Source organism: Rhamphochromis longiceps, linkage group LG10 (assembly GCF_057381845.1).
Source record: "Rhamphochromis longiceps isolate RC_006_pf linkage group LG10, R_longiceps_female_GT1.1, whole genome shotgun sequence".
NCBI lineage: Eukaryota > Metazoa > Chordata > Actinopteri > Cichliformes > Cichlidae > Rhamphochromis > Rhamphochromis longiceps.
In genome coordinates, this window is record NC_140566.1 from 22,882,124 (window position 1) to 22,905,921 (window position 23,798).

Genomic DNA, 23,798 nt, shown 5'->3' on the forward strand with positions numbered 1-23,798 from the left:
TAGCTATTCTAATTAATGTGCAAATACAACAGATAGGTTAAGATACGTCTGAAAAGTCAGATGGACTACATTTCCCAGAAAACCAAGCGAACGGTGTCATCAGCCAGGCACCGGTGGCGTGGGTTTCTCTTGTCAAACTAGACACTATTTCTTCTTTTTGAACAGTATAACTAATTACTTGCAGTTTTAGACAAAATGACGGTAGGTCCAATCTTTTAATTACTCGCAGTATGAAATGGTTGATGCTAGTTTTTTGTAAAAAAGAAAATTTCTGCCTTAGAGCATTAATTCAATGTGGCTGTTAGCAAAGTTAGCTAACATGAGCTGTTGAGACAATTACAGAAATAAAAAAAGTCTGACTCTGTTAAGCTGGATATTGCGGCTGTTATTGTTATGACATTCAGTTTGTGATTATTTGCTCGACGGTACATTTCAGGAGCGGAAAGGAACAGCAAAGCTGGACTTCCTGAGAAAGATTGAATTGGAAATCCAGGAGAAATGGGAGAGGGAGAGAACATTTGAGCAAGATGCACCGACAACAGTCGGGGAAAGTACAAAGTGAGTATCTTTTCAGTTTTCAAGAACAACTACGTGATCAGTTTTCTGAACAGTTTTACAGTATTTCTCAAATTGTTCCAGATAGAGAATATGCAACTGTAAGCCCATATATAAAGAAAGATTTCCAAAGATTTGCAGCACACTGGAATGTGAAAGTAGTTTCTGTAGAACTTCCTTGTAGAACTAAATATATTGTAATAGGTATGTAGTACATTTTTGTTGCTGAATCATGTTGTCTGATGTTGTTTCATAGTTCACACTACAATATTGGGAAAACCTGTTGGGTTGCAGCTAAATTGTTTGTTTTTTACCTTACCTTTTTTTTTTTTACCTTCTAGTAAAAACAAGTACCTGGTCACCTTTCCCTATCCTTACATGAATGGCCGTTTGCACCTTGGCCATACATTCAGTTTTTCAAAATGTGAGGTAAGTTTAAAGGCAGACATCGACCTGAGTCACCACCTGTTGCAAATAAGTTAAGATTGAGAAATTTGATATGTGGTCTCTTACCGATTGTTGTTCATTTGTCTTCCTGCAGTTTGCTGTTGGTTACCAGTCTCTTAAGGGAAAGAAATGCCTCTTTCCATTCGGGTTGCACTGTACAGGAATGCCGATCAAAGTAAGTAATGTTGGGTTTGTTTTTTTTATTCAGAAACTTTTCATAAGATTTCTAGGTGTCTATAATCTGACATAATCTTATCACTTTTCATCATATAAACATGCAATTACAGTTTGTTCTTATTGTCCCAAAATCAACTTTTAACATAACTGTTTTATGCTACTATCTATCTGTCATAATCCATCTCTCTTAAACAGATCTTTGTGTTTTTTCTGATATTTTTAATCAATAATTGTATCCATCAGGCCTGTGCAGACAAGCTGAAGAGAGAGATGGAGTTGTATGGAAACCCTCCACAGTTTCCAGAGGAGGAGGAAGAAGAGAAACAACAGCAAACAACATCTGATGAAATCATTATCAAGGACAAAGCAAAGGGCAAAAAGGTTAGGATCACAGGGCAGAAATGCTATTTTCAAAATGAATTTATTATACTTATGCTATTATGACAAAAGCTTGAGCTGTTTTTTTAAGGCCTTTATTACCCAGGACAGAATTTGCAGAGTTAAGATGAAAGCAGTACCATAAAATTTGGTTTGAAGGTGTAAAAAATTAGTCTGTTATCTAAGTAGTGTATGGCTTCATTTTTTCAGATAAAAGAAAGTTTGTTAACATTCTGCAATCTCTTTCTTGTTTCTTTGCCAGAGTAAAGCAGTGGCCAAATCTGGATCCACCGCTTTCCAGTGGGACATCATGAGGTCTCTGGGCTTAACTGACCAGGAGATTGTCAAGTTTGCTGATGCTGAACACTGGTTGGATTACTTCCCTCCTTTGGCTGTCAAAGATCTCAAAGGGATGGGAGTCAAGGTGGCTTTCTCTGTTTGTTTGTTTTATCTGTCTGTGGTTTGATTAAAATTATTTTTAAGACTAAACTGCACATACCTTTTAAACATTCATGCAGTTTCATGTGGCAAAACATTGTAATTTTTAAATAAGAGACACAAAAAGTACAGTGACATTGATGCATCCATGTTTTCATGGCTAAAGGAAGGCACTGAATTTATTCAGTTGTGCTGACATGCTGTTATGTCATTACCTCATAGGTGGACTGGAGGCGTTCATTCATCACCACAGACGTGAACCCCTTCTACGACTCCTTTGTCAGGTGGCAGTTTGTTACTCTAAAAGAGAGGAAAAAGATCAAATTTGGTAAAAGGTGAGATGCTTTCAGGTTTTCTTGTCGTCTACCACAAGGTTTGGTTTTTTTTATGATATAGGGAAAAAATCATCATAGTTTATATATGACTGTTTTTTTCAAGTGGCTTTCTTTCCCAATTCTGTTTAATTTGATGTCTTCCTTTTAGTCTTCTTTGAGTCTATTCTGAGTCTGTATATTCTGTTTATATTATTGAGTCTATATCGTGACTATTCTGAACTCCCCTGCAGGTATACTATCTACTGTCCCAAGGATGGACAGCCATGCATGGACCATGACAGACAGACAGGAGAGGTAGACGTCCTCAGCTTGACAGAAAAAATTATTTATTCTGAAACTGTAGTATTGTTTAAGATTAGGTACACCTCACTAGTGTCAGGGTTGGCCCCATCCATATTGACATGATAGCATCACATAGTTGCTGCAGATTTGTCAGAACAAGAACTAGCAGGAGTGGGGCCCCATGTGGTCTTCTGCTTCGTAGTTTCGATATGTTGTGCATCCAGAGATGTCCTTCTGTCTGTAACAAGGGCTTATTTCAGTTGTTGTTGCTTTCCTATCAGGTCGAAGCAGTTTTCTACTTTTTGGATCATTCTGTCTTTAGAGATGGTTGTGTCATAAAAACCAAGTAGACTAATAACAGCAGCAACAACAATGCCACATTCAAAGTGACTTAATACCTAATAAAGTGACAATGTTGAGGTGTATTTAACCACAGATTTACTGCAGGAAATGCTTAAAAATGTTTGTTTTACTTATTTTACCACAAAACTTTCTTGCAATTTAAATTGTAGTGATTGAGGAACTTTTATTTATCAAATTTTCTTCCTTAACATTTGTGCTTCACTTATAGGGAGTTGGACCTCAGGAATACACCCTGATCAAGATGAAGGTCGTTGAACCCTACACAGCAAAATTCAAATCCAAGGTCTTTTATAGCAGGTAACAAATACTTAATGCTGTACTTCCACAAAAAAGAAAACAAAACTTTCTTGGAGATGACAGGTTTACAAAGAAAGACTGATTTAATCCCCTTGAATATAACTGTCATCCTTTTTAAATCCTGTCACTAAGCCTTAGTTTCGGTACTTCCCACAGCGGTATGAAAGGCAAAAACATCTTCCTGGTGGCTGCTACACTTAGACCAGAGACCATGTTTGGTCAGACCAACTGCTGGGTGAGACCTGACATGAAGTATGTTGCTTTTGAGACAACCAGTGGGGACGTCTTCATCTCCACCAGAAGGGCTGCCAGGAATATGTCTTTCCAGGGCTTCACCAAGGAAAATGGAGTGGTGCCAGTAATAATGGAAGTACTGGGACAGGTACTACTTTTTTCATGTGCTGCTTCCAGCTACAGCAAATAAGTTCAGATCATTTAGATGGATTTATTTAATTTCAGTGGAATAAAAAATAAAATGCTATCTAATATTAAACCAGCAGTTCGTGTATCTAATTCAGTGGCCTTTTTTCTTTTTTTTGGTCTTTGTAGGATATCCTCGGCTGTGCCCTGAGTGCTCCTCTGACCTCCTATAACATCATCTATGCTCTCCCTATGCTCACCATCAAGGAGGATAAAGGTATGAGCCAAAATGCTAGGATTAGATTTGTAGCTTAAATTTCAGTACATTTTTGTTTTTGAGAAATTGTGCCTTTTCTTTTGAGGCAGAAATTTCTCACATTTAAGCATCATAGTTGTAGATGGACGCTGTTGCTGATTGCACTCAAAACAGCAGGAATATTCCTGAGGAGTGGCACCCTCCTCTCTTATGTACTTGGCAATCACAAGTAGGGCTGTTCGATATAACAATATATATCGGATGATGTTATAAAAACGTCTATGTTTCATTTTACGCTATCGTTTGTTTCGTGGTGTCGCAAAATAAACTGTTTACTGTAATATTTTTTCATCGTTTTGATGGTCACTGTAGTGACTATATTAATTTCTTAAAGTTCTCTCTTTCTCTTATATTTAATATAAACACACTACAGACGGACAAGCGCCTCTTTTTATGCGTTGTGGTTAGCAACAAGGATGGTAACACCATCGCGTGTCCGCTTGTTTATGTTCCACATAAACCTTTCACAATAAAGCTCAAGATCCTGTTGAGACTTTTCAAAATAAACTGAATCACGTGAAAGAGCAGATTATTTAAGGATGAGAAGTAAAAAAGAGCCGCCAGGTGCTAAAAAAAATAAACCTTTAGACTCAAACGTTAGAACAGGCTTTTCCCCGCAGCACGCTGTGTAATAAATGCTCACAAAGAAAACGGCGGCATTTACAACTTATGTCTAAAAATGTATAGTTTCATGCATCGGTTAAAACACTCGACTCCAGCTACATGACGCGCAGCTGGAAACACTTCACGCAAGTCGAGCTGCCCGAGATTCACAGAATTTACAGAAAATGTTACATTTTTGTGATTTATATCGTTATCGACGATAGAATTCTTATATCGGGATATGAGATTTTGTTCATATCGCACAGCCCTAATCACAAGTAGTTCTAAATAGTTCAGTTTTTCCACCTCTTGCTGTCTTCTGCACAGAATCTGACTGAAATTTGATTTATCCTCATTTATAACACTGTCTTATTTTGCTTGAGCTATATAGAAAAATTCTTGGGACTCAAAATAGCAGGACAAGGTCAAGGTAGAATTCAGAAGCATTGTTTGCAATGTCAAAGGATGGATGCTATAAGTTCTTGTTTCCCTCCAGCGCATAACATTTGCAATCATTTAAAATCGACTTATTGCAGAGTGTTTCTATTCTGTTAGAAGTCAGACTTCTCTATTTTTCTTGTCTGTGTTGCTCCAGGGTAGTAGTTTGTCTCTTTGTACTCATGTGTCCTATTGATGAATCTCTGTAGAGTTAGTAATAATTGGAATTTCTCAATGACTAAGTTGATATGTCACAATTTTAATAATAAATGCCCCCTGTGTCATCATGTTTCTGAGGGTTATGAAGGGTAAGGGAAAAGAATAAAAAACTGCATTATCATTTTATAGATTTTATGCATTGTTGTGTCTTTCCTGTCTGTCTTAGGTACTGGGGTTGTTACCAGTGTACCATCTGATGCTCCTGATGACATTGCTGCTCTCAGGGACATCAAGAAAAAACAGGTGACGATATAAACCTACGAAAAGGTCTTGAGCCATCCTGCATTTCTTTGTATTTTTCAAAGTTTTTCTTTGGATATTGACTTCTTTTGCACTCATTTTTTAATCCAGTCTTTTTGTCTGATCTGATCAAAGTGGAAAAAGGCACCTAACTCGAGGGATGAATAGTTTTGTGTCTACACATGACAGTCAACATATCGAAGAACTTTGTTACTTCAGGCATTTTTGATACTAGCAGCTTGTCAAAAAAACGAGTTTCTCGTGTTCTGAAAACACAAAAAATGCTAATGATTGAACAGTTTCACAGTCATAAAATATTATTTTTGTACCAACAAGGTGATTTACAATAAGCTTTTAGAGGAAAACATATCTGGACATGATGTGCAGTATGTTCTGAAATTAGCTTTTTGAGGAATCTGGACAAGTGGAGAACACAACAAGGAGTGGCAGTCCTAAAAATTATCTATAGCAGTTGAACATGATTTAAAAGTCATTTCTTTAAGAAATGTGAAAAACTACAGCAAAAACCTGACACAGGAAAGGTGGCTTTCAAGATTTTTAAAGAAAACAGGGAGAAAAGGCTGAGGTATGCCAAATTACACCACATGATGGAATCAGTGGCAGCAGGTCTTAGGAAGTGATTCATCCAAATTGGAATTTTGGTGTCAGGAGACAAATACAACAGAGAGTGTGAATAGCTGTAAATCTGTAAAACACGGTGGAGGCTCTGTCATGCATTCCAGCCAGTGATGTTGGTGATCTTGTTAAAACTGATGGAATGATGAATACAAAAAGTATCATGACATTTTAATCCACCAAAAAAACAAACAAACAAACAAAAAAACCCAGAAAGGTTTTTTTCTGTGGTAATGTCGTCATGTTTTAGGATGACCATGATCCCAGACACATTTCAGTAAATTAATCATGAATAAAACCAAGTGGAACGCCATCAGTCAAGTGATGGACTCCCCAGAGCCCGGAGCTCAACATTATTGAAACTGTGGGATCCTACTAACAGAGAACAAAACAAAAGACAGGCAGCATCCAAAGAAGAGCTTTGAATGTCCTCCTAGAAGCCTGGAGAACTATTTGCAAAGGCTACTTAAAGAAACGACAAGAAAATTTGCCTAAGAGAGTTCAAGTTGCATTGAATAGCTCATTAGAATTGTGCAGACTCTGTTTTTGCCTTATCTGCTGTATTTCCATTTATGTGTACAGATGTATCAATAAATCACTACACTTATTTACCATTTCCATATCAGAATCAAAAGAAATATAAAGGTTCTGATACCATCCAGCAATAAGTTCAAGTGCGTAATATTTTAATTTGATGTTAGTTTTGTGGGCAAAATGTAGTCATTTCTTCTCACATCCTTTTTGTTGATGTCACTGTTCTTTCTTGGACTTGGAATAAAAGGCGCTGCGGGAGAAGTATGGAATTGAGGACAAGATGGTTCTGCCTTTTGAGCCGGTAAGCTGAACTAGTAAAGTCCATTCATTTTACTTATGCTGCACAAAATTCATGCATTCAGTGTCACCATGCAAAGTCATTGTGCTTTTATTTGTGTGCAGATCCCTATCATTGAGATTCCAGGATATGGCAACCTGTCTGCTCCTCTGGTGTGTGATGAGCTGAAGATTCAGAGCCAGAATGACAAGGAGAAACTGGCTGAAGCCAAGGAGAAGGTTTATCTGAAGGGATTTTATGAAGGGGTGAGTGCCATTAGCATTCAAAGCATCTATGTTAGTTAACAAAATGTGGTCTGTCTGCAAAAGCCCTGCAGGTATACGTTTTAGGTTTGAAGCTTGTATTGTTTATCTCCCAGGCACAAATCAAGTAGTTCGAAGCTTAAGGCTAGCCTAAATCATTCATCAACTGTCTGTGGATTTTTAGGTACCCTCAGGTAGTTTTCTTCTGTTTACCATCGTTAAACACTGAAGCAAGAAGAAGTTCTGTAACCATTTGTGAGGCATAGCTCATTTGCTGGTAAATCTTGTAAATAGTTCAAACAGTGCATCAGTGTGTTTGACTTTCTGCTAATAATCTTCTGTCCTAGATCATGCTTGTGGAAGGCTACAAGGGCCAGAAGGTCCAGGATGTCAAGAAGCCCATCCAGAAGATGATGGTTGAAAGGGTAAAAAAAATATTTGCAGAGTCACAAAAAGTTATTGTTTATTTATTTCTGTATTATTATTATTATTGACTCTATTTTCATGTATTCCAGGGAGAAGCCATGATCTACATGGAGCCAGAAAAGCAGGTCATGTCACGTTCAGCTGACGAGTGTGTGGTGGCTCTTTGTGACCAGTGGTGAGTGCTGCTGGAACTGTAAAATAAAGTTATAATTGTTGGTGTTTGATACTTTGAATTACAAAGTGACAAAAAGTTAACAGCTGGTTAAGTTTAAACTAGTTTCAGTCATTCTGGTCATGAAACTCTTGTAATTTTAACTTTTTAAAAACATTTTTAGTGTTTACTGTCTTCAATAAGCCTTATGCAAATATTATTTGTTTATCCCACAGGTATTTGGATTATGGGGATGCTGAGTGGAAGCAGCAGGCCAACGAAGCCCTGAAGTCATTGGAAACGTAAGATCTCTGATGCAATTGATTTGCATTATATATCAAATTTGTCTTTTCTAGTGTTTTTGTGGGGGATCTTGTAAAGGTTCAGAACACCAATTTATTATTTGCCTATAAGCTTTATGCTGGAAATAAAATGTTTCAGTCCAAAGTCTTGTCTAATTCATGTTTTGTTTTGTTTTTATGTTTCATTTTGCAACACCATACAGATTTTGTGAGGAGACCAGAAGAAACTTTGAGGCAACATTGGACTGGCTGCAGGAGCATGCCTGCTCACGTACCTATGGTCTTGGTAGGTGTGTGTGTGTGTGTGTGTGTGTGTGTGTGTGTGTGTGTGTGTGTGTTCAGTAAATATTTATACGGTAACTAACCATCACTCTTATTTATCTTTAGCTTTTCTGGCACTTTTAAGATCATGATTGTCTAATTGGAAACAGTTTTTTTTATATAAAGATTTGAACTTGTATTTGAGCGATGCTCTTGGTCTATAGATGGAGACAAAGGACTAATGATTGGACACCTAGCAACACTCCATCTCTGATGGTTTTTATAAGAATAGATGCAGACTGAAGGCCAGCTGGCATTCAGCGCAGGACACTGCAGTACAGTCTAGGCTAGCTGTAAACTGTTCCTCACTGTATAAATCTCTCCACATGTTTTAAGAATAAAAAACACAAAGTCTATCCAGTCATTTTACCAGACAATTAGCCTGTAAGACGTTTAACATTGTCACCAACCTGAGTTTAGCTGATCTCAGGCTGCTTAAATAGTTGATCTTTTGTAAATTCTTCTAAACAGGGATTCCAAAATCCTAAAAATCTAATCTGTGGAAAAAAGTGTCAAACTATTTGTGTGAAAGCACAAGTTACTTTGGTGTCTGGTTTGATTTGGTTTATTTGACAACAGAGTTACATTTCGGCTTGTGTACAGAAGATCACACAGTAAGGCCAAGACTTTGTTCTACATTTCCTCAATATTTGGCACCAGTGTGTACAGTTTGACAAGAAAACATTGTTTTAAAACAGATGAGATGTCGGTTGTCATAAAATGAATAATTTTGGTTTTCTTTCTCCTTCGTGTGTGTGTGTGTGTGTGTGTGTGTGTGTGTGTGTGTGTGTGTGTGTGTGTGTGTGTGTGTGTGTGTGTGTGTGTGCATCCCCTGGTTACCATAGGAACGCGGCTGCCTTGGGACGAGCAGTGGCTGATTGAGTCCCTGTCAGACTCCACCATCTACATGGCTTACTACACCGTAGCCCACCTTCTGCAGGGAGGTGTGCTTAACGGCCAAGGAGAGTCACCACTGGGAATCAAGTATGGATGCATCACATGCATGTGCACACAAATATGCAGAAATCAGTAATTCCAAATCATTGTTCATTTAAGTCTCGTCCCTTCTTTTGCACTAAAATAAATGTCAAATTAAAATGAAGCATGTACAGTCAGCTATTGAATTATATAAAATGCACACAGTCACACCAAGCATTCAATTTCTTCTTTTCACCTCACTTGAACACAATAAGTCTCTGTTTCTAGCCTCATTTATGTCTTTTCTCTTTTTTTCTCTACCACAGGCCAGAGCAGATGACTAGAGAGGTGTGGGACTTCATCTTCTTTAAGACTTCTCCGTTCCCTAAGACCAACATCCCTAAAGAGCATCTGCAGAGGCTTAGAAGGGAGTTTGAGTACTGGTACCCCGTGGATGTCCGTGTATCTGGCAAAGATCTGGTGCCCAACCATTTGTCATATTACCTGTACAACCATGTGGCCATGTGGCCCAAAGACAAGTAAGTTTGCCCACTGGACTGACCAGAACAAAAAAAGAGGACAGGAATGAGGGGCGACAAACAAAATTTCGAACCTCCAGCTATCAGCTTTGAATGACACTCTTATCATGCTACAAAAATGATGTTCTCTAGTCTAATTGTGACATTTTTTTCACATCCACTTAGCTGATATTCCATAAAAATGTGATTGACAGTTAAATGAATATTTTTGGCAAGTGTGCCCAACACAACAAGCATCTCTAAAGAGCTCTAATTAACACATTATATCCCATTAGTTTAATACATGCAAAAGTAAGTGTGTAAAAACATTTCAGCAGTTCACGACTGGTACACTGGTCTAATTCTTGGCTTAGATGAGTAACTTTTTGGAGTTTCTAGTGGTTGCCATGGAAACAGTCCTTTTGAGTCTGTTTTATACCCTTATTTGATGTCACTCTTGGCTCGGACTCACTGGATTTGATCTTATTTTGCCGTAGTTTCCGTAACTCTTTCTGTATTTATGTACATAAGTTAAAATAAGTTTTGGGGTTTTTTTTTTTACATTATGTTACGGTGACACTACAGTAAGGTGAGATGACAATAATTCAGATTCAGTAATAGAATATTTATAATTATGTCAGGTACTATATGCCTTTTTTAAGGTTTTGGTAATGTTGCATTATCAGAATGTGATAATACTGTGCTTTTTACCATTTAAGATGTAAATCAATAATCACAATACAGTGTAATGTTATCAGTGTCATAATGATGTTTTTTAACATACTGCCAATCTTCCTTTTGTTTTGCTGAATTTTTTTTATTTTTATTTTTAATAAACTGAGCTCAGCTTTGCATTTGGGTAAACTTCCCTATGATAATGGCAGTAATGATGAAAATAACAAGATAACACTAAAAAAAATATTTTTTTTTCTCTCTCTTTTTTTTCTTTTTTACAGCGGGAAGTGGCCACAAGCAGTGCGAGCTAATGGACATCTGCTCCTCAACTCTGAAAAGGTATGTGAAGTATTAAGCTGTATGTATTACTTTAAAATCATTTAATTTGCTATTAGGTTATAACCCTGTAAGTTTAGGACCCTGTACCATGCCCCAAGTCTAACATACCCCATATATAAACAAACAAGGATATTTTGTTGCCATGATACCAGGTCTCTCTTGGAAATGAGATTTTTAATCTCAATGAGATTTTTTTTTACCTGGATAAATGAAGGACTAATAAAAAAATATCTTTCTGCTATTGCAGTTTAGTCAGTTTAGTCAAGCAGGTCACATGAAGCAGTTTATCATCTCACTAAAATAACACAGGGTTTCCCAATCTAGCTAAGTGCTTGTTGTCATGAAAGGATTGGCCTTGAGAGCCTCTGACCACTCTACCTTGACCACTAATGCTCATCATAGAAATACAAAGATATTAGATACAATAGAAAAATTTTAGACTCTGCTACTCTCTACGCACAGAGGTCCCCCCCGTTAGAACTGCCTTCACAGTCCAGGAAAGCTAGGGCTAAAGTTACCTGGTTAACATGAAATCTCGCTTTCTTTCTGGTTTCATTTGATGGGATCTTTTGTGTTCCTTGACTGACCGACAGATTTTAAACATAACAGCCAAACATTTCTCAAATAAGCTTTAAGTTCTGAATGGTTTTAGGAATGCCATTTTCTGTTTTTGCTGCTGATTGTATTTTGTAGTTGGGTTCTTTTGTGGTTTTAAACACAGAAAGACTGTGTGGGTGGGCAGACCTGAAAGATTGCGGCTGCTAACATCTGTTTCTTTTATCGACCAGATGTCCAAATCAACTGGAAATTTCCTCACTCTCAGCCAAGCCATTGACAAGTTTTCAGCAGACGGTATAATCAGTTTCTTCTTGATTTATCTCTCCTTCTGTCTTTTTTATTTCTTTCCCTCTTCATAGTTTTCTTCTCAATGGCGCTTTCATCTTACCATGAAACCTGGGAGAAAACACTTCAGGTGTACATTTGGAACAGATTTCAACTGTGTTTTCCCAGTGCATGGGCTGTTATGGATGATTATATTGTTAACATCTCTTATCCCCTGGTGATGGTGTTTAGAAAATGAACCCATTTTGATAAGATAGATGAGGTTTTGATGTTGACTATTATGAGTTGTTGTATTTGTCAGGTCAGTCAGTGGACTGTAAGTAAGACATTTCTGTATAATTATGTAATATGCACACTTTAAAATAGAGAATGCATGATGTTCTCAATATCAATGTGTGTTCTAAGATGAGAAGCTTTTAATTAGTGTTCAACATTTTGTTTTGTTGTTGCAAAAGAATTGCCTCTATCATTCATGTATTATGTATTTACAGATGTATTATATTCAAGGAATGCGGTTTCAAAAGATAAAAAGCAAATAAAATATTTAGAAGAATATAAGAGGAAGATAAATTGTGTTTTTAGAAATGGCTGGAAAGTGAGAACATTACAACTTATATGTTTGGTATAATGTTGATTATCCACAGGGAATTGAAGACTTGTGTTTTTCCTCTCTATATGTTTACTTTTTTCCTTTATGTTAGCGATGGATAGATGGATAATTTCCACCTTCTTTTTTTTTTTAATATATCTTCAGTGAGCTGAAGAATAGATGGATAGTTCATGCTTCTATAGAAGATATCCTGCTGTGGGAGGAAACAGCTTCATGGTCTGCCAGCAGATAGACACATAAAGTTGTTCCTGTCTTAAAGCTAGGAGGGATGTCTGCTGAATAACTGACGTTTTCTCAAGCTTTGGAATTTTCCACAGAGCCTCTGTACTTCACCTTTTGTTGAACTATTTTGCAGAATAGAAAAAAAGTGCTGTGTTCATTGTATATCCTGAATAGAGGATTCAGATAATTGGATATTAAACTGGAGCAAATTACAAAGGCAGTTGCATTTGTGAGAGTGACCGTATATCAGTTTTACATCTATTATATTGTACCTGTACATTCTGCTGTTTTAACACATGTTCTCATTTCCATTCTCAGGTATGCGTCTGGCTCTAGCGGATGCTGGAGACACAGTGGAGGATGCTAACTTTGTAGAGACCATGGCTGATGCTGGCATCCTGCGCCTCTACACCTGGGTGGAATGGGTGAAGGAGATGATTGCCAACCAGAACAACCTGAGGACGGGACCTGCAGACACCTTTAATGATCGGGTTTTTTCCAGGTAGTCTGAGGATTTAAAAGTGTCTGGAATGAAAAGGATTTACAAGTTCTGAAATTTATTGAATTTCAGCCTTGATAAAGCAAAAGAATCCACAGCTATGTCTGCATTAATAAATGTAAGGCGAAAGCCTGATTGTGGTTAAATGTTTTGAAAGTACATTTTTAAAAAATAATTTTCTTTCCTGTTTAGTGAGATGAATTCAGGCATCCTGAAGACAGAGCAGCACTATGAGAGGATGATGTACAAGGAGGCTTTGAAAAGTGGCTTTTTCGAATTTCAGGTAAATTAAATTGATAAAATTCCACCTCTGAGAGTCCTTAATAATTTGATGAGATCATATAAGAGACAATGTAGCATGATTTCAAGTACCCATAATCTACAACAGTAGTAGAGCATTTAGATTCCAGATACTGCGGTCATCGTTAAATCAGTAGAAGAGACTGACTCGAGTTTCGCTGATGAACCTTGTGTTGTTTTATTGTGTGTATTTAGGCAGCCAAAGATAAGTATCGGGAGCTGGCCATCGAAGGCATGCACAGAGACCTTGTCTTCCAGTTCATAGAAAGGCAAACTCTGCTGCTGGCCCCCATCTGCCCGCACCTTTGTGAATACACTTGGGGTCTGCTTGGCAAGGTAAGAAACACATGGATTTAGCGTCGTATTCCTGTTTTCAGGCTCTGAGTTGGCTCTGTGCTCTGACTTGACTCATATCTAACTTCTCCTTTCTGTCCTTAGTTCTTATCTGTCTTGTATATTTTAGAGTAAAACAGGAATACAGTCAAAAGAAACATTTTAACATCCAGTGTTTGTTTGTATTCATGAGTAGAATTGGGATCAAGGAGCTGAAAGCTACAGCTTTAGGTAGACCTCTGGGTAGCTCTGGGCCCGCTGCTTATTACCTGTGTGAAATGGTTACTGACTTTCTCACTGTTGATGTACATATCCACCGGGAGCATATCTTCGCACTATGGATCTTTTTCTCACTGCAGCATGAAGCAAATGCACACACAGGTGCACACTTCAAATAGCACAGGGAGACAAATATATTTTTAACACTCAAATTTATGAATATGAAGGAGTGCAGCTGTGATGGAAATGGGTTTTTGGCTGTCGCTAGGCAACAAAAAAAGCCCCAACACCAGTATGTTCTCCAGTCATGTGTTCACTACCACTAACTAAAGAGCTAAGAGGCACTCGGTACACAGAGAACTTACACATGCCACTGTTATGATACCATTGTGACCTCTGGTTGTGTAGTTATGATAACACTAAAGTTTGTGTAGCAGTCACCAAAACCAATGCTACCCAAATGCTTCACAGAAACACAGAGTAAGAGAACAAACTAGGAGAAAATTTAAAAAGAAATTACTAATCAATTTAGCATAGGCCGTGCAAGATTTAACTGCAATTTCAAAATTGGAATAAGATACAGTGTGATTCCAATTGTAATGAATAACTTCAAATTAACATACAAATCTAAAAGTAAAAAGAAAACGATGGAGTTAAAAATGTCAAAAGAAATCAAATCTATACTAAAATGTATATTTTATAGAAAGCCTTACATATGAGCTTTTTTTTTTCTTTCTTTTTTTTAAATAAATGATTAATAAGAAAACACTAATGAGGCAAGCCAGATTTCCTGGGCAGGGCTAACAGCAAACACTTGATTGCCTTTTTGTCTTTAAACTTGAGGAGGGAACAATTAACAGGTTTCTACTTGAGGATCTGAGGCTGTGTACTACTTGGTATGAGAACAGCAGTCCCAGCAGATATTCTGGAGCTGGGCCCAGCCATGAAAGTTTTTAAAAGTTTACACTGCTCACTAAGTGACTGTTTTTTCTTCTCTATTTCTGCTTGACAGACTGGCTCTCTGATGAAGGCATCATGGCCTGTGGCTGGGCCCGTGGACGAGGTTCTGATTCGTTCCTCTCAATATTTGATGGAAACTGCTCACGACCTTCGTCTTCGCCTCAAAGCCTACATGCTTCCGCCTAAAAGCAAGGTAAGATATGAAGTTGTCTGTACACTTTGCCTTCGTGGATATGCTGTAACTTTTGAGTTGCAACATAAAACAGACTGATGTAACTCTACAGCAGCATCCTATATCCTTTCTGATACACTTGCGAGCTTATGTCTGTGTTCACAGCAGGAAAGCCAGTCTATTGTTTGTTAACAGTTCCGCACTTCAATAAGTGGCTGTAGGCAGCTTAGAGAAAAGCAAAACAAGTATTGACAACATCTAAGACAGGCAATATCTCAGGTTTCCAGGCCCCCGTTATTGATTTACTGGAAATGCTTTGTTGCCATTGAGGTAGGATTGGAAAGATGATGGGAAAAGAGAAGAAAAAGGAGAAAGGAAAAGGTTTTTTTTTTTTTCTTTTTTAAATATAGTTATTTTTTCATACCATAAGCGTTCTCAGCAGCAACATCTATGTTGTTAGCATGTGAGTTCTAAATCTGCCCAGAAAAGGGGATTTGTGAGTATGTACAAAAAATTAAAAATATAATAAAACCAAAAAGTAATAAAACCAAAAAAAATAAATAAATTTGGTAACCTGGCCAGGGTATACTCCACCTCTCACCTTATGATGGCTGGGATAGGCTCCAGGCCCCCTAAACCCCACCCCCACGTAGAAAATATGGAATATTTTATCAAGTAACATACAGTAAAATCATTTCCCACAGCCGCATATATCCAGTATTTTCCCATTATAGAATAATACCTGTGCAACTTTTTACATACTGTGACAATATAATATGAAGGTACATTTGTGAAAACAAACATACAGTGCAATTGTCAGCTGTCATGTAATACAAGTTCACAGATCATTATGTCTGCTAAAGAACAAACACACACACACACACACACACACACACACACACACACACACACACACACACTGAAACCACCTACCAAGACCATAGGTACGTGAGCAGGCATGCTCCTGCAGCCAGTCCAATGTTGCCTCAAAGTTTCTTCTGGTCTCCTCACAAAATCTGTATGGTGTTGCAAAATGAAACATCAAAACAAAACATGAATTAGACAAGACTTTGGACTGAAACATTTTATTTCCAGCATAAAGCTTATAGGCAAATAATAAATTGGTGTTCTGAACCTTTACAAGATCCCCCACAAAAACACTAGAAAAGACAAATTTGATATATAATGCAAATCAATTGCATCAGAGATCTTACGTTTCCAATGACTTCAGGGCTTCGTTGGCCTGCTGCTTCCACTCAGCATCCCCATAATCCAAATACCTGTGGGATAAACAAATAATATTTGCATAAGGCTTATTGAAGACAGTAAACACTAAAAATGTTTTTAAAAAGTTAAAATTACAAGAGTTTCATGACCAGAATGACTGAAACTAGTTTAAACTTAACCAGCTGTTAACTTTTTGTCACTTTGTAATTCAAAGTATCAAACACCAACAATTATAACTTTATTTTACAGTTCCAGCAGCACTCACCACTGGTCACAAAGAGCCACCACACACTCGTCAGCTGAACGTGACATGACCTGCTTTTCTGGCTCCATGTAGATCATGGCTTCTCCCTGGAATACATGAAAATAGAGTCAATAATAATAATAATACAGAAATAAATAAACAATAACTTTTTGTGACTCTGCAAATATTTTTTTTACCCTTTCAACCATCATCTTCTGGATGGGCTTCTTGACATCCTGGACCTTCTGGCCCTTGTAGCCTTCCACAAGCATGATCTAGGACAGAAGATTATTAGCAGAAAGTCAAACACACTGATGCACTGTTTGAACTATTTACAAGATTTACCAGCAAATGAGCTATGCCTCACAAATGGTTACAGAACTTCTTCTTGCTTCAGTGTTTAACGATGGTAAACAGAAGAAAACTACCTGAGGGTACCTAAAAATCCACAGACAGTTGATGAATGATTTAGGCTAGCCTTAAGCTTCGAACTACTTGATTTGTGCCTGGGAGATAAACAATACAAGCTTCAAACCTAAAACGTATACCTGCAGGGCTTTTGCAGACAGACCACATTTTGTTAACTAACATAGATGCTTTGAATGCTAATGGCACTCACCCCTTCATAAAATCCCTTCAGATAAACCTTCTCCTTGGCTTCAGCCAGTTTCTCCTTGTCATTCTGGCTCTGAATCTTCAGCTCATCACACACCAGAGGAGCAGACAGGTTGCCATATCCTGGAATCTCAATGATAGGGATCTGCACACAAATAAAAGCACAATGACTTTGCATGGTGACACTGAATGCATGAATTTTGTGCAGCATAAGTAAAATGAATGGAGTTTACTAGTTCAGCTTACCGGCTCAAAAGGCAGAACCATCTTGTCCTCAATTCCATACTTCTCCCGCAGCGCCTTTTATTCCAAGTCCAAGAAAGAACAGTGACATCAACAAAAAGGATGTGAGAAGAAATGACTACATTTTGCCCACAAAACTAACATCAAATTAAAATATTACGCACTTGAACTTATTGCTGGATGGTATCAGAACCTTTATATTTCTTTTGATTCTGATATGGAAATGGTAAATAAGTGTAGTGATTTATTGATACATCTGTACACATAAATGGAAATACAGCAGATAAGGCAAAAACAGAGTCTGCACAATTCTAATGAGCTATTCAATGCAACTTGAACTCTCTTAGGCAAATTTTCTTGTCGTTTCTTTAAGTAGCCTTTGCAAATAGTTCTCCAGGCTTCTTGGAGGACATTCAAAGCTCTTCTTTGGATGCTGCCTGTCTTTTGTTTTGTTCTCTGTTAGTAGGATCCCACAGTTTCAATAATGTTGAGCTCTGGGCTCTGGGGAGTCCATCACTTTTGTTTGTTTGGCTTTTTTCCTTGAATAATCCAAACCCTGTTGGAATCTGATTGAGGCCACCTTGTTTTGTGGACCTGATGTATGAATAAACAAGATGAATGTGAAAGGCTTCTTATAAACACAAACATTAATCCTGTTTTCCTTCCAACAGAAAGGTGACTCCAAGCCTCCAGCCAAGCCCTCCCACTGCACCATCTACGTGGCCAAAAGCTACCCTCCATGGCAGCACAGTGCCTTATCCCTGCTCGGCAAGCACTACAAGGTAGGGAACGAACACACAAAGCCCAACATTATTCACAGCATTAGGTTTGAAGATTTATTGTTTGCTGAAGAACTGCAGGTCTGCCTAGTGGTGCAATAATATGCTTATTTCTGTAAATCAGTAATTTCAGAATTAAATGATTATGTAATTGAATTCTTTCAGTTTCTCTGTGTCTTCCTATCGATGCTCCTGTTTGTTTAAGTTTATTAATTGTTTCTTTTTTTCTTTTTCTGTTCCTGTTTGTATGTCTAGACCAACAACGGGGTCCTTCCGGACAACAAAGTGATAGCGAGTGAACTAGGCGCTCTGCCAGAACTGAAGAAATACATGAAGAGAGTCATGCCTTTTGTAGCCATGATCAAGGTAAAAATATTGAAAGGCCAACATTAATGTTTCACTATGAAGACGTACACAGCCCACTCTCCACCAATGATCATAAACCATTTTGTCATCTTTACACATAGATGGAATTTTCCAGAGATGTTTTTTCACTTGTGATTTCCTTTTTAATAAGTCTCTTACACAACAGCCAACCCATAAGTTGACTGTTTTTTCACACTGATCAACTTCTGATTGGTGGAAAGTCTTCCCTGATAATTTTTTGGGAAGATTGGAGTTGAAAAGCTATTTTCTTTTTTTTTTTTTTCTTTTTTTTTTTAGTGCTTTGTGTTAAACAATAACAAAACTGTAGACAATACAATGAAAAATTTGAACAAGTGTTACACTGACATTACAGAGAAATTTCAGGAATACTTGTTCTGCACAGTTTAACGTGTTTATTGATTGAAAAGAACACAAAACACTTTTGATGGGCTGTGTCAACCACTTTCCATTTATTTGCAGCATCCACAAAAATTCTGTTCACTGTCTCGGCCGCAGGTCTGCATGTCTTAATTTACAATTTTCATCCCCACCTTTCATGTTACAAAAACGTTTCTAAAAGCAGTAGCCACCAGATGATACAAATATCACAAATAACATTATGCCTGCAGTTGCTGTTTCTGTTATATAAAGCTACATATTCACTCAAGATCAAGTGGTGCTAATAAATGATCAGAAGCATTGTTGCTTATTAAAATTTTAGAAGCCACATCTCTTGTGCTCTGGGCTTTGTTCAGGTTTCGCTCTTTCACTGCAGTGATCAAAAAGAATGAAGCTAATAAATAGTCATGATGAGCTTTGTATTCATCCACGGTCTGTCTCTCAAGCTGGTCTTGTATCTTTCATGTTGATTTATCTCCCTGCGTTATTTGTTTGTTTTTAACTTTTTTGGCTCATAAACATTTGTTTCTTGATAATCTTGTGGTGGTGGCATCAACATAGCAATGAACTTTGTGTGCGCGCTGTATTATAAACGAAAGCACGATTGCCTCAGTAATGAGATGAATTTTTATATTTCCAAATATCTCAGCTTCTGTGTAAAATTATACCAAGGAAATCCTCTGCACTTCCTCAATGGAGTTATTATTCATTGCCTTGTTGATCATTCGCGATGATAGCTCTGATTCTTATCATGTACGATGGGATCTTCTTTTTTTCTTTAGGAGAACCTGGAGAAGAATGGACCCAGAGTTTTGGATTTGGAGCTGGAATTTGATGAGCGAGCAGTTCTCATGGAGAACCTGGTCTACTTGACTAATTCTTTGGAGGTAAGCTTTATGATCCAACCTTTACCCCACGTTGTTGGTGTCTAAAATTTGTTGGACAACAACTGTGCAGCAAAGTGTGCAGAACTTTGGTTCAGTGTGTCTTCACATAAATGTCAAACTCGCACAGAGATGCTTTAAAGCTGAGTTTTACTCCCTTTGCAGAAGTAAGTTGAGGAAATCCTGAGCTCAGTTCTCTGCAGAAAATCCCCTTAATACCACTGTCTACACAAAAGCTTAGCCTAGGCGGGGAAAAAGGGGGGGGGAAAAAAGCCCAAAGTCCCCAGGATACTTCTGCAAAACCAGCAGATTTAACCACAGAAAAGGAAAATTGCACTTAATGTACATCAAAGCAAAAGCTCGGCTTAAATTCTCATGTTTCTGATAGATCATAGCTAAAGATAAGTTGATGACAAGGAAGACATAATGAAATGAAATACGCTGTATCATGTAGGACTAAAAAAGCGTGATACATTACCTTACTCACAAACCAACTCTAAGAAGTGGGTTAACTGGTGTGGCTTGAAATAGGCTTGTAGATCATAGGACAGATGAGGAGAGAAGCACTTTGTCTGTTGCCATTTGTGGTCTTCTTTAAAGACCCAAGTACAAACTAGTCTCCCATTACTGTAGCATGGTTAGTATGCCCAGCATTTGCCAGTGTGCATACCAAACGCACCTGTAAACATACTCCCTGTGGACTACACTGCTGAGCTGATTATCTTTTTTCCCCTCCATCGTTTCTCTTTGACAGTTGGAGCAGATTGACATCTTGTTTGCTTCTGAGGCTGATGACAAAGTGAAGGAGGACTGTTGCCCAGGGAAACCGTTCAGTGTTTTCAGATCAGAGGTAAATACTTTTCAATGCTTATTAGCTTTGGCCAGACTTGCGTGTTAGAGGATCACTTTTAGCTTTTTTTCCTCACTAACACGTTTGTCCACAGTTTTCATATGTTCTTTATGGCTGTGCTCATTTTACTGACCTATTTCATTTTGTGCAGCAGCCAGTGATGAACAAAGAAATTTATTTTATTTATACTCATATCAAAAAGCCAGTTTTGCATTTTTCTTTTCTCCTCGTTTTTTAATCCCCGTAGCCTGGAGTTTCTGTGTCCTTGGTCAACCCTCAGCCGTGCAATGGCATGTTTTCTACAAAGGTTGACATCCGACAGGGGGACAGCAGAGACAGCATCGTCCGCAGGCTAGCCAAGGTCAACAGACTCATTAAAGGTTAGTAAGACAAAAATAGATAAAGCCAAAATGACTTTTAGTGACTAAATCAAGAGGATAAAAATATTTGCTCAGTTTAGTTGAAAGCATTTGGGTTCAGTTAACCAACATCATGCGATGTTCAACACACATTTGTCTTATATCTTTCTTCTATCTTTCTGACCCATCTTTTCTACTCTTCCCCAGCCTGTTGTAATCATATAGGAGTGGGGAAGGTTTGAGTGACAGAGTGAATTGACTGGGCCAGTGTGATGGGTATGAAACCATACCTCAGGTTTTAAATGTCCCCAGGTACACAGTGGCCTTAACATTTGTGAAAAGTTTAGAATAACATGACTGAATAACTGAGCTAGAAGGGCCTTTATCACAGGGGGTTAAATAAACAGTGGGGAAAATAATTTCTTGGTCCCCTGCTGAATTTGTAAGTTTACTCACTTACAAAGAAATAAACAATCTCTAATTTTATGAAAATTTCATTTTAATAAAGAGAGACAATACCAACCCAAGCTTTACATAAATTACATAAAAGTGATAAATTGATTTGCATGTCATTGTGTGAAATAAGTATTTGATCTCCAAGCCAAACATGATTTAGTACTTAGTGGAGAAACCCTTGTTTGTAAGCACAGCGGTAAGATGTTTCTTGTAGTTGGTCACGAGGTTTGCACACATCTCAGGAGGGAGTTTGGCCCACTCCTCTTTACAGAAAGTCTCTAAATCATTTAGGTTTCTTGGATGGTGCTTGGTAACTTGAATCTTCAGCAGCTCACTCCATAGATTTACTATAGGACTGAGATCTGAAGGCTGGTTAGGTCACATGACCTTAATGTGCTTCTTCATTAGCCACTCCTTAGTTGCCTTGGTGGTATGTTTTGGGTCACTGTCATGCTGGAAGACCCAGCGTGGGGGAAGGAGGTTTGCATCCAAGATTTTACAGTTCATGACCTCATGTGCCTTCTGGAGCACGGGGACTTTGCAGGCGCAGCAAGATTTCAATCCATTACGGCGTAGTGTGTTGCCAATGGTATTCTTGGTGACTGTGGTCCCAACTTCCTTCATATCATTAACAACTTTGCTGAGCAAAGTAGCATTGGGATGATCCACCACCTCGCTCTCTTTCTTTCACTCTCTTTCAGCTATTTAGACAGCCTCAGTGTCTCTGCACAAAGACACTTACTGTAGAGCGTTCATTTACCTTCGCTTCAGTCATCTTTAATTCCAAGCTAATTTATGTGAGCTCTCTGATGACAGCTGACAGCCATATCATGCCGTTAAAACTGTGGCAAATATCTCTGCCAGTGTGTTGCTAACACAACAACCACCAGCCATCCTTCATCAAATTTGTGCGAACCGCTTGAGAAAGCTTTCCGCTGTGATTGCACCACCAGGCACTCTGCCTTTTGAGAGGTTCTGCTTCTGCTGTTTCCATATTGTCTTTTATGTTTGGCTTTAGTTTTGTGTTATGCTTTCAGATTTGAAAAGAAAAACTGAATAATGTTGGCTTAGAACAGTTCAATATATGACCCAATTTTCTTTGTAGCCTGTTTTCTTTCACTTCTCTGTTCTCTGCCTGTAATGTCTCATCTCAATTTTTTTTTTCTGTGTATCTCAGTGAAGTCTCTCTTTCTTTTCATTTTTCCATCCTGCTTCTTCTTTTATATTCTCCAATTTCCCCAATCTCAAGCATAGCTTTCTGTTTCTGTACTGGTTTATCTATCCCACCTCCAGTACTTCTGCATTTCTCAGTTGTTTTGTTTCCCATGTTTCTTGTCTGTTTTGCCTCACCTCTGTCTCCTTCCACTTTCACTCCACCAGATCTGTCCAGAGTCAAGTTGATGAGGTATGAGGACCCTTTGCTCGGCCCTCGCCGGCTGCCTGTCCTGGGACAGGAGGAACAAGGCAAACTGCTCATCTCCAACAAATCTGTGTTCAACATCAATCTGGAGGAGAAGAAGGTCACTCTGGCTGACAACGGCCTAACTGTAGACATTGGCGACACTCTGGTTTATCTGGTTCATTAGAATAACATTGAACACACACACACACACACACACACACACAGAGGTGAGGGGGCATGTTCAGTAGTTGTTGAGCTTTGTTGAAGATTCAAATGCATCAAGAAATGTTACAGCAAAACAACTCATTTTGATTTAAAGCATCAGGGCAGCAACTCAAAGCTGTATCTGTTTTATAATTGATATTTCTGTTTGTAAACTGATGAGTGTGACATCAGGAAATTCTGAAACTTGCTGGACCTAAAATGATGGCTTCTGTCTTCTTTTCTTTAAAACAAATTCTATATTTGTAGTACATCCACATCTGCCTCTGGGCTATCCCTTTGGTACAGTTTTCTCCTTAAGAAGTCAGTATTGCAAAACAGTTATAACAAAATACTGCAAACTTATCCTAAAAGTTTTGACCTTTTTTGTCATGGTTGCAATCAAGGACAGCACTAGAATTTGTCATCTGTTTTGCAGGACTCAGGAACTCAGTCAGCGGTGTCCATATTAAAATCGTCTGTAGAGTTTATTCTCGTCACAGAAAACCACTGTTTTGATGTATGTTTATGTTGTGAGACTGCTCCTGCATCCTCCAGAATGCCTGATGGTTTCATACAGAGGGTAACGTGCCTTGTGTTGTTTTATACATCCAAGGTGAGGCGCATCGTTCCCTTATGTTTGTCAGCCTGTCAGACAGCATTCCTGTTTTCTAGCTGTGGATGGTGCTTGTCTGGCTTTTCCAGATGAATAATAAAACCTATGAAACATTAAACCTCTGTGGTGTTTGTCTCCCTCTAACCCCTATGCTGGCAGTTGCGCAATAAAACAAAATATGTTTACTTAAG

The 23,798-nt window shown here is 38.1% G+C and overlaps 2 protein-coding genes across 2 annotated transcripts; one reads left to right on the forward strand and one right to left on the reverse strand.

The window, feature by feature from the left end:
* The first annotated feature begins 43 nt into the window (after positions 1-43).
* On the forward strand, positions 44-23,725 carry lars1b (leucyl-tRNA synthetase 1b). Its single transcript, XM_085421013.1, has 32 exons — positions 44-201; positions 437-558; positions 897-984; positions 1,097-1,177; positions 1,423-1,560; positions 1,820-1,981; positions 2,218-2,330; positions 2,561-2,624; positions 3,184-3,272; positions 3,429-3,654; positions 3,822-3,909; positions 5,375-5,451; positions 6,866-6,919; positions 7,021-7,161; positions 7,506-7,583; positions 7,674-7,759; positions 7,972-8,037; positions 8,241-8,323; positions 9,204-9,342; positions 9,603-9,815; positions 10,751-10,808; positions 11,597-11,660; positions 12,802-12,985; positions 13,175-13,265; positions 13,478-13,618; positions 14,847-14,987; positions 17,967-18,077; positions 18,330-18,440; positions 19,622-19,726; positions 20,478-20,573; positions 20,821-20,953; positions 22,769-23,725. The coding sequence occupies exons 1-32, from the start codon at positions 196-198 to the stop codon at positions 22,972-22,974; spliced, it is 3,555 nt and encodes a 1,184-aa protein (XP_085277139.1). The 5' UTR covers positions 44-195; the 3' UTR covers positions 22,975-23,725.
* On the reverse strand, positions 15,155-17,387 carry LOC146660937 (leucine--tRNA ligase, cytoplasmic-like). Its single transcript, XM_085421615.1, has 8 exons — positions 17,299-17,387; positions 17,057-17,197; positions 16,635-16,712; positions 16,459-16,544; positions 16,181-16,246; positions 15,867-15,982; positions 15,568-15,598; positions 15,155-15,191 (listed from the first exon to the last, which is right to left on the reverse strand). The coding sequence occupies exons 1-8, from the start codon at positions 17,317-17,319 to the stop codon at positions 15,155-15,157; spliced, it is 576 nt and encodes a 191-aa protein (XP_085277741.1). The 5' UTR covers positions 17,320-17,387.
* Positions 23,726-23,798: the final 73 nt, after the last annotated feature.